The 11,598-nt window shown below is 33.3% G+C and overlaps 1 protein-coding gene and 1 pseudogene across 1 annotated transcript; both read right to left on the bottom strand.

The window, feature by feature from the left end:
• Positions 1–543: 543 nt before the first annotated feature.
• On the bottom strand, positions 544–1,676 carry LOC137760596 (ATP synthase subunit epsilon, mitochondrial-like). Its single transcript, XM_068537549.1, has 2 exons — positions 1,611–1,676; positions 544–726 (listed from the first exon to the last, which is right to left on the bottom strand). Exons 1-2 carry the CDS (start codon positions 1,674–1,676, stop codon positions 544–546), a joined length of 249 nt encoding a protein of 82 aa, XP_068393650.1.
• Positions 1,677–6,229: 4,553 nt separating this feature from the next.
• On the bottom strand, positions 6,230–6,944 carry LOC137762359 (large ribosomal subunit protein uL1 pseudogene; annotated as a pseudogene).
• Positions 6,945–11,598: the final 4,654 nt, after the last annotated feature.

Here is an 11,598-nt window from a genome sequence, read left to right as displayed (position 1 = left end):
TGTGTATGTACGTTTATATTTACTTGAAAATATGCATTTTTACATATGTTACCTTAGGACAAACACCAAAATATTAGCAGAGGTTAACTCTGAAAGAAGAGATTAAACATTATTTTTCCTGTTTTGGAGTACTTTTGTGTTTTTCTTACATTCCAAAATATGTATTATAAACTTGGATTTCTTCCATAATATAAAAAAATGTTATGTTTTAGAAAATAGTAGTTGTTGTCAAACCCATAGTTCATTCAGTCTAAGGTTTTCAGAAAACAGATATGGCTGCAAAGCTTGATCAACATCGAAGAGAGGAATATTTTCTCAAAGTCTTAATTTCATTTATTATGTTTTCTTGTATCATACATCTATTTAAACATATGGGAAATGATATATTTTTTGAGCCTTACTTCAAATTATTGGCAATGCCAATCTATGAAAAAGACAGGTCTTTTTTTTTCCCCATGAAGTGAGATCGTTTTCAATCTGCCATAACATGTGCCCACACATCTTCACCTTGAAAATGTAGCATTCAAGTTAAATCAGGGCAGATTATTCCTTTTTGACTTTTACAACTGTTATGCTGCTGCCAGAAGTCTTCTCAGCATTTGCTTTGAATTCTGTCTTCAGTGCATCTCTCACTGCTTTTGCACAGATCTGGGAGCACCCGAGGTAGCTGAGTCCAACCTGTCGCCAATATGACACCGTGATGTGGTGAGAGTGGAGTCCCTCCCGCTGAATCGCAAAGATGAGGTCAATGTCGGCTCAGTGTGCAGCCTACCTTTGGAAATGATATTGTTAGCTTGCAGTAATACTTGAATATATAAGATAAAGGCTATAAAGCACTTGGGGAAATTTAGTATGTTAATTTCATGTTGTACTTTTTTATTGTTTAATATTAGTAATGAATTCCATTAGTTTCATAAGTATGCTGCCGATCGGGTCAAGAGATCTAATTTGTTTGACACTTAACTCACATTTTTACCCTTTATGTTTTCATATTCCAAGATTTGGTGATGTTAGAGAAGGTAGGCATTAGCCCCTCATAGACAATTTCCTTTTAGATGGAGAGTGCCCAATCTGTTTATTAATCGGCCCACTTGGCTGTTAATTCTCAGGGGGGCTGATACTATGTTTTGTTCACTCTTACATACCTGTCAACTGGTCCTGTGCAAGGCATTTAGCACTGACTTGATAGAATGGAAGTTTCCATGTGTTGGCTTTCTTGATGTTTGCCCACCAAAACCTGATCTGTCCAAAGTCATCCACATCTCAGTTAATAACATCTCTATCCTGCTGTAGTCTCTTGGGCTATAACCCGTGGATTTATCCTTAATTCTGATCTTTCCCCATATCCTATCCATCTCTATATCCAAAGTGTATTCAGAATCCAACTTCTCATTGCATTCATTATGGTCTCAGACTTCTCCACTCTCATTTGGATTATTACAATAGCCTCGTGACTTCCTGCTTCCATTCCTCTACCCTTGAATTCTATTTACTCTAGTGCAGCCAGAATCATTTTCTTAAAATGGAAATTAATCCACATCCACCTTTCTCAAAATAATTAGCAGCTCCTATTTCACTGAGTAAAAAGCCAATGGCACACAAAGTTCTACCCAATCTTTGCTCTCAGTGAAGGCTGCAGGAGCCTTAGAAACTTTGCACTCTATCTGAATATCCATAAGACTAAATCCCTCACCTCAAGATTTTACTCACCTGTCATTTTCTCATTGGGGCTTACCTTACCATCCTATTCAAAATTTCAACCTCCAACTCCTGGCTTGCCCCCTTGGTTTCCTTTTTCTTGTTCAATTTTTTTTCCTACAGAATTTATGACCTTCTAGAATACTGTATCTCTATATCTATCTATCTATCTAGCTGTCTATCTATCTCTCATCTATCTATCTATCTCATTTAGTTAGCCTCAGTCTATTAAAATATAAACTTCAAATCAGGTTGTTCTTCCCCCCACCCCTCTGATTTATCTCAAGTGTCTAGTACAATGACTGAAATATATTTGATGAATGAATGAATGAATTGTATTGTCTTGTGTAAAAGTGTAAAGTGTTTGTTTCTCTGTTATTAAGATGTAATTGCCACCTTATTTCATATATGTCAGTATTTTATTTCCATTTTAGTGCAAGATGTCATTGACCTTATTTGTTTATTGAATATTTATGCAACCACACTGACTGTATCCTTTGCTTCATAATAAGGAATACACTGGTTAGGAGAATCAGAGGGATATGAATGTTGAGGCAAAGCCCAGATGGTGGAAGCAGTAGTTGAATATATTATAAAATAGCTCTGATAGCAATGTGTTTAATAATCTAGTGACTGTCTAACTGATAAAATGTGATTCTAGGTTCTTAGCATTTCATTGAAGGAAACTACTTTTAAGGTTAACAAATAAGACAAGAATTAGTGAAACTATTTAAAATTCACTTTTTTGCATGATAAAGAGCCTAGAAATACATAGTCTCTTACAAAAATAAACTGTTTTATCATTAAAGTTAATTTAATTTATAAATATAACCCTAAACAAGGTAAATTTTCATAATGGTTGACCTGTATAAACAAGTAAACAAATACATAAAATAACAAATATATGTTTTTATATAAAGGGCACATTCATGTTAGATGGTGATAACATGTGCTTTTCCTGATTATAATGTAACAGAGATGTTAAATAGTCATGTTAACTAATTTTAACAAAAAGTATAGTGTAGGTATTATTCCATTTTCAGGTGAGGAAATTAAGGATTTCAGTCAATTCCCTAATGAACGAACAGATGAAATCTGCATGCCCTTTGTTCCCTCTTTATTCTTTCACCATTATTTTTCAACAACTATCTTCTATTATCCATACCTTCCTCTTACAACATCATTTATTTTCATTTTCAATATTTTCTGATTTTTCAGCTGTAATTCCACTTCACAGGACTTCAAAAAACGTATTTTTCTTCTTTGGTCCAAACCTTATCTTGCTCTCTACAAATATAGCATTTAAAGCTAATAATTAACTGACACTCTGAATATAAAGTTTCTTTTTTAATTATAGTTTTACTGAAGTATAATTGATATGCATTAAAATGCACATATATAAAGCATTAGCTGATAAATTTTGACATATGTGTATACATGTAAAACCACCACCACAATCACCATAATAACATATTCATCAACTTCAAAAATTTCTTTGTGCCCTCTGTTTCCTTTGTGTGTCTCCTTCCCTGTCCCCCTACCTAAGACAACCATTGATCTGTGACTGTAGAATAGTTTGCATTTTCTAGAACTTTATATAAATTGAATCAGGCAGTACTTATTCTCTTTTTTATTTTGGCCTCGTTCTTTATCTCAACATAATTACTGTGAGATTCATCTGTGCTGTCTCACGTATCAATAGTTAATTCCATTTTATTGCTGAGTGTTATTTCAGTGTACAGATACATGACAATTTGTTTTCCATTCACCTGTTGATGGACATTTAGTTGGTTTCAGTTTTTGGCTATTATAAATGAAGCTGCAGTGAACATTTACGTATAAGTCTTTGTGTGGACATATGTTTTCACTTTTCCAGTGAATACAGAACCTGGGTCAGACCATTGGGTAGGTTTAAAGTTTTAAGAAACTGCTAAATTGTTTCCCCAAGTGTTTGTGCCATTTCATATTCCAACTATCAGTTCATGAGATTTCCAGTTGCATCACTTTTATGATCAGACTTTTTAATGTTAGCCATGCTAGTGGATGTACAGTGACATCTGAATGGTTTGCATTTGCGTTTCCCTAATGACAATGATACTGATCATCTTTTCATGTGTTATTTACCAATTGTACATATTTTTTGTGAAGTTTCTGCTAACAATTTTGCTCATTTTCATTGTGATTTTTTTATTGAAGAGTAGCATTCTTTATATATTCTAGTTGGAAATCTTACGTTGGATATGTATTTTGCAAACATTTTCTAGTCTTTGGCTTGTCTTTTCCTTTGCTTAAGAAGAAGAAGAAAAAAAAATTAGAATGGAGATAAAGTAGAGAATAGAAAAACAATAGAGAAAAATCACCAAAGTAAAGTTTGGTTCTTCAAGCAATAAAATTGACAAAATTTTAGCTAGACTGACAATGAAAAATAGAAACAATGTAAAATAACTTAAAAGAAATGCATGCAGGGACATTAGTACTGACCTTAACAGAAATAAAAGGATTATGAGATAATACAATGAACAGTTGTACACAAACAAATTAGTTAACCGAGATAAAATGGACAAATTCCTAGATTACGCAAATTGAGGCTGAAATGCTAGAATTCTCTTGCTCTACTGCAGAGCAGGGTCAGTAAACTATGGCCCATGTGCCAAATTCAGCCCTCAGCCAGTTTCCAGTTTTTTCCTTTCTTTTTCTTGTATTTATTTTTTTTCAGCCATCAAGATAAGAATAGCTTTTACACGTTTAGAGAGTTTTAAAATAAATAAATAAGAATGCAAGACAGGCACCGTACTGGCCTGCAAAGCCCAACATATTTGCTCTCTGGCTCTTTACAGAAGATTTCATATCCAGCTATAGAGGAAAAAGTCTGAAGGCTTTGGGATATATGAACTTTGGAGTGGATTTATTATGTGAACATTTTCATCTACCCCAAACCATGGTCTGCCAGGAGGAACCAGAGAACACTTCCTTACCAGAGTTTAAAAAAAAAAAAAAAGGAATTGGGGAAGGAAGCACCAGCATCCTTTAATAACCTTTGGGGGCTCTCTCCTAGAGGCCAGCTATAATGGTGGGAGATGCATCCTAAAGAGAAGGGACCATATGGTGGCCCTTATTTGGCAGAGACAAGAAGACAAAGGGATACAATGAGAACCTGGGTGTTCTGACCCCCGGGATCTGTGGTGGTATCTAACTGATCACAGAGTTTATAGGAGTTAAATGTGGGCCACATACTATCTATTTTTGGTAGGCTGAAATATCTTTTGTTTTGTTGCTTTGAAAATGTTTCCAATTATTCTCAACCTTCACAAACACTTACTGTCATCATCTTATAAAATATTTGTCAATTTGATAGATATGAAATGGTTCTTCATTATTTTACTTTGCCTATTCCTCATTAGCAGTGTGATTGATGTTCTGTTTATTGACCATTAAATTTTCTGTTTCTGTGAATTGCCTGTTCATATTTTGAAGCTATTTTTTAAATGAACGTTTTTCTTACCAATATGCAGAAGTTTAAAAATTTATTTTGAGCAATGATATTCTATTTATTTGACAGGATCCAAATATTTCTCCCGTTCCATTGCTCACCTCTTACTTTTGTGAAATTTTGTTCTTTTGAAATGTAGTCAAGTTTACTACTCTTCCCATTTATTTACTTTTTTACCTCATTTTACTCATTTTATTAGTCTTTATATTTTTGTATTGAAGAAGAAATTCTTCCATACATTCACGGCACAAAGATATTCTAGATTTCTTCTCATGTGTTTAATATTTTTTTCCCACATTTAATACTTTAATGTATTTGAAGTTATTTTTGTTTCCGTTTTGAGGGGAATAATTTAATTACTTTTAAATATGAAAAAAATTGCCCAACCATCTCTCCCTCAAAGATTTTTGATTGCCCATATAAGGTTCCATATATATTTGGCTCTGTTTCTTGACTCGATTTTGCCTCATTTATTGTTTCTCTAACTCTATATAAATGTGGCATTGTCTTAATTATTATAGCTTTATAAAAATATTTATATCAAGTAATGACAATCCTCCCTTTTGCATGTTTTACATATTCTTCATGGCTATTCTTCGCACTTTATATTATATATGATTTATAGGATCCATTTTTCAAGTTCCACAAAAAAACCTTTAGTGGATTTCTATTAGAACTACAGGGAATTTATAGATTAGTTTTGTAAAATTTAACATATCTTCGATATTATGTCTTCCCTTTCATAAATGAATATCTGGCATCTTTCTCTTGTTCCAGATCTTAAAAGGAATGCTACGAGAGTTTTCTATTAAATATGACATAGTCTGGTTTTGTGGTTAGAATAAACTCCTTTTATTCCCGTTTTTTTAACAGTTATTTTTCCCTCATTAGTTAATATTTAAAATTTTTATTTAGATAAATTCTATGTTCTGTTTCTTTAAGGTAAATCGCATGAATACATTTATGAAGTTTAAATATTCTTTCATTTCTGGGATAAACACCACTGGTCAAGATTCAGTATTAATGCTACTATTCTTTTTTTTTTTTTTTTTTAATGGTGGGAGTATTGTTTATTAAGCTGTGCCTTAGTACAGGCGCTGGGGCTTGCCCATGGTGCTCTTAATGTACAAAGCCCGAACGTTCTGCCAATTTTTCTTGAGCAACGACACCAGGAAGTTGACAGCTAAGTGGATGTTGTACACAAGCTCATCATCTGTCATTTTCACGTGGCCAACAGCCACTGCCAGACACAGCACCTTCTTCATCTGGAACTTGATTGTGGACTTCACTTCATCAACTTTGGCCACCATGTTCTCATTGTGGGTCAGCAAGGAAGGGAACTTGCCGGCCTTATTCAGGCCTGGGCCCAGGATTCGTGGGATCTGCTTGATCAGAGACTCTGAAGCCAAAAAGGCATCATACTTCTTGGCCAGCTTCTTGACCAGTTTCTTATTCTTGTTGAGTTTCTTCAGAGCCTTGATGTCCATGTGGGGGATATCCACAGCCTTGGCCTCATCACAATGCTGCTGGTCCCCCAGAACACACACGGAAAACTTGGGGCGGGGAGTGGACTTAAGCCTGACGGTGCCCGAGAAGCGTTTGCCCTTCTGAGGGTCATAGTTCTTCAGGCTTATCTGAAGCTCCACCGTCTCCAAAAACTTCCGGCGCTTGCGCTGGTTCCCGTGCAGGACTTCCCGCACCGCCTCGTAGAGGGTGTCTCGGGAGACTTTGCTGCACATAGTCCCTGGCGCCGCGAGAACCAGAAAAGAGCTACTAATCTTTTTTAATTTATGACTTTATTTCCTAAAAATCTAATCTAGGATTTTAGGCCTATATACATACGAATGATTGGTTTATAATTTTAATATTTTTGTCCAGTTGAGTTTCAAGTTTATCGTCACTTCCTTAAATGGATTGATTTTCCTATTTTCTCTTTCTTTTGAAACACTTCTTATTCCTTGGAATTTGGCAAAACTTTTTTTCAGGGCAATTTAAACTTTTACTGTTGTTGAAAGTTGAACTATTGATGTTTGATTGCTAATATAATATCTTTAATGATTAATGATTTATACTGGTTTTCTAATTATTCTCTGTCAATTCTCAAATTCATGTCTCATACAAAATTTCTAGTTCATCCTTGTTTTCATTTTTAGCATAGTTTAAATGAAATTTTTCTATGATACTCTATGTTTGTGGTTATGTTTCTTCCTATATTCCCAATAGCATTATTTGTGCCTTCTCTCTATTTCATAAAATCAGTTTTGCTAGAAGTTAATCTATTTTATGGTTCTTCCAAGAACCAAATTTGGTTTTATTCATAATCTCTATTTATCTCTGTTTTCTATTTTATTTAATTTCTGATGTTAGCTTTATTACTTATTCTTTCACCTTTCCATGGGTCAAATTTATTGTATTTTTCCTAGACTTTGGAGTTGACCATATTTATTTTTAGGCTTTTTTTGGGAAGGGGATAACAAACTAAAGTTCCAATTTTCTTATATCATCTTAGCTTCGCCTTATGAGTTTTAGTATATAATACATTCTGTGTTGCCCAGGTCTAAATATTTTACAATTTCCAGACATATGGTTTCTTCGTATTATCTTTTGATTATTGATTTCAAATGTAATTTTATTGTGGTCAGAAGATTCAAATGTAATTTTATTGTGGTCAGAAGATTCAAATGTAATTTTATTGTGGTCAGAAGATGTGGTGTTTATAATACTGATCCTTGGAACTTTTTGAGACTTGTTTTGTGACTTACTAAGTGGTCAAATTTTGTAAATATTTTATTAATGCTTAAAATATCTGTTTGATGCATCATTTTCTGATATAGGTTTGTTAAAATCTCCAAGTGTAGTGATGGATTTGTCAATATTTACTTTAAGATCACTAAGTTGTTATATTTTGTCTTTAAAGAATATCTTTTAATGAATATTCACGTTCATGCTTGTTATTTCTCGCTGATGGATTACTGTGGTTTTTAATATTTAACATCTCACTTTACTTCTGATAGTGTTTTTACCTTAAAATTATGTTTTGTCTGCTATTAACACTGCAGTGTAGACTAGCTTTTCTTTGATTAATATTTCCACCAGGAATTTTTCCATCCCTTTATTTTCTGTGTTGCTCTAATGCAGGATATAACTTGATTAAACACACATGCACACAAACTAATCTCTGCATTTTTGTGTATAAATTTACTCTATATACATTTACTGTGGTTACTTAGCTCTATCATCTTACTTAGTGCTTTTTAATTTGCTTCAGTGGGCTTTGTTTTCTCCTTTCTTTCCTTTGATTCTATTGCTAATATGTATTTTATTCTCATTTCCTTTTAATTGTTTAGAAAAATAATGACTCATTTTTAACATACATATTTATCTATATACAATTTTCATAAAATTGAAAACAGAAATGATTCTTCTCTTATCTTCCTTGTTAGTATAATCTAGAAGAATAGTCAAATAATTTTTGAATAAACTAAATTCATTTATTCCTATCAGTCAATGATTTATTTAACAAAATATTTTACTGATAACTTAGCTCACTATTGTTTCATACATCCTAATTTTTTTAATCTAGATTTACCCTTTTTTTTCCTTACTGCTTATATACAGTGGAGTAATATATTCTGTCAGCTATTAGAATTTTTCCATTAGTACTACTATTATTTATTTGGAGAAAATATGTATTATTTTTGATAGCTTTGAATTTATTTTTATTTACTAGTCAAAATTTTTCATGCCCTTTAATTTGAATCTGTTTTTCTATAGGTCTAAAAACACTTCAACCTTCATATTTCAAATATGACTGGTCTGCTATTCTATGTATTTTCTACTTCTAAACTTGCCATAAAATAATATCTACTGTTATTGAATGTTTAATATTTGCCAAAGTTTTTCTAAGCATTTTAAATATTTCAACTCATTTAATCTAATGATAATAACCCTTTAAAATTGGAACTATTATTTTCATTATTTTACACATAAAGAACCTGGGGTAGAGATGCCTAAAACAGCCGAGACAACAGGAAGCAGAACTTAGCTCCTGATCTCTCATCTTAACTGTGAGTCTATTAGACTCATTGTAGAGTGTGTCACACTACTTTCTGTTGATTTCTACTTACTTATCATATTTTTTATCTCTGCTACATTCTGTGTTTATTCCTTCGTATTACCTTCCATTAATTTTCTCCTTAGCTGCATATATGTAGACTTTATTGAATTTTCTTTTAAATGTTTTTTTTTTAATTCTTTTTATCTCTAGATACAGTATGGATAATCTTGATCTATTTTAAAGTACATCGATTCTTCCTTCTGCAATGTTTTACAACACACATGATGCCACATCGGAAGGAAATTTCTATCTAGTCTCACTGCACTTATATTTTCTGTTTACCTATGTTATTTTTTATCTCAACTATAAATATTCTAAATGACCTCTAAATGACCAAACATGAAAACATTAAGACATCAATCTTTCTGATGAATAGTTTATTTCATGCCACTTCCTTTTCCAAAACCCTCCAGGGATTTTCTATTATCCACCAAATTATTTATCAACTCTTTAGCCTTGTGTTAAATGTCCTGCACAGTCTGGTCCCAATTTATAGTATTCTGGGTTATCTCCTATTATATATATTCATCATATGTTCCTTGCGTGCTTACTAAATGTCAAGTATTATGCTAGGTACTGAGGAGGAAATGATACATAAGATCAAATATAGTTTCTTCTCAAAAATGGCATAAACTCTGGTGGTTGAACCATACATTAATATAATGATCACAATAAAACAAAAATTATAAAATTACAACTGTAATTTTAACAGCAGAGTTTCATGGTACAATGAAATAATATATTATTTAATTATTATTATCTTGCAAATTGAAATTTTGCTCATTAAACAATAACTCTCCACTTACCTCTTCCTCCTCCCCTGGCAACTATCATTCTACTTTCTGTCTCTATGAAGTTAACTACTCTAGGTACCTCATAAAAGTGGAATCATACCATATTTGTCCTTTTGTGACTGGCTTATTTCACTTAGCTTAATGTCTTCAAGATTCATCTCTGTTGTTGCATGTTTCGGCATTTTCTTCCTTTTTAAGACTCAATAATATTCCGTTATATCTATATTTTATGTATTCATTCATCTGTTGTTGAACACTTGGGTTGCTTCCACTTTTTCACTATTGTGAATAATGCTGCTATGAACATGGGTGTATAAATATCTGTTATGGTCTCGGTTTTCAGTTCTTTAGGGTATAAACACAGAAGTAAAATTGCTGGATCTTGTGGTGATTCTATTTTTAATTTGTTGAAGAATCACCATACTGTTTACCATGGAAGTTGCACCATTTTACATTCTCACCAGCAATGCAAAAAGTCCCAATTTTTCTGCATCTTTGCTGACATTATTTTCTGTTTTTGTTTTCGTTTTGTTTTGGTTTTTTTAGAACAGTCATGCTAGTTTTGTAAAGTGGCATCTCACTGTAGTTTTCATTTGTATTTTCCTGATGAATAGTGATGTCAAACATCTTTTCATATGTTTACTGGCCATTAGTATATCTTCTTGGAGAAATAGCTATCTTAAGTTCTTTGCCCATTTTTAATCAGGTTGTTTGGATTTCTTTGTTATTGAGTTGTAGTAATTTTTTATATATTAGAGATATTAACCCCTTTTCAGATATATTAGCTTCAAAGATTTTTCAAGTAACTTTCAAGCATAAAAAATTATGTTTGGAGGATACCTTCAAGGTGGTGGAGGAGTAGGATGTGGAGATCACCTTCCTCCCCACAAATACATCTGAAATACATCTACATGTGAAACAACTCCTAAAGGACACCTACAGAATGCTGGCAGAAGACCTCAGACTTCCCAAAAGGCAAGAAACTCCCCACGTACCTGGGTAGGGCAAAAGAAAAAAGAAAAAACAGAGACAAAAAAATAGGGATGGGACCTCTGAGAGGGAGCTGTGAAGGAGAAAAAGTTTCCACACACTAGGAAACCCCTTCATGGGCGGAGACAGGGGGTGGCGGGGGGGAAGCTTCGGAGCCACGGAGGAGAGCGCAGCAACAGGGGTGCAGAGGGCAAAGTGGAGAGATTCCCGCACAGAGGATCGGTGCAGACAGAAAAAACAATAGGAACTACGAACATGCAGCCTGCAAAACGGAGACCCCAAACACAGTAAGTTAAGCAAAATTAGAAGACAGAGAAACACACAGCAGATGAAATAGCAAGCTAAAAACCCACCAGACCAAACAAATGAAGAAGACATAGGCAGTCTATCTGAAAAAGAATTCAGAGTAATGATAGTAAAGATGATCCAAAATCTTGGAAATAGAAAGGAGAAAATACAAGAAACGTTTAACAAGGACCTAGAAGAACTAAAGAGCAAGCAAACAATGA

The sequence above is a fragment of the Eschrichtius robustus genome, chromosome 3 (assembly GCF_028021215.1).
Source record: "Eschrichtius robustus isolate mEscRob2 chromosome 3, mEscRob2.pri, whole genome shotgun sequence".
NCBI lineage: Eukaryota > Metazoa > Chordata > Mammalia > Artiodactyla > Eschrichtiidae > Eschrichtius > Eschrichtius robustus.
The sequence above is the reverse complement of the archived record's forward strand: the minus strand, read 5'-3'. Positions and strand labels throughout refer to the sequence as shown.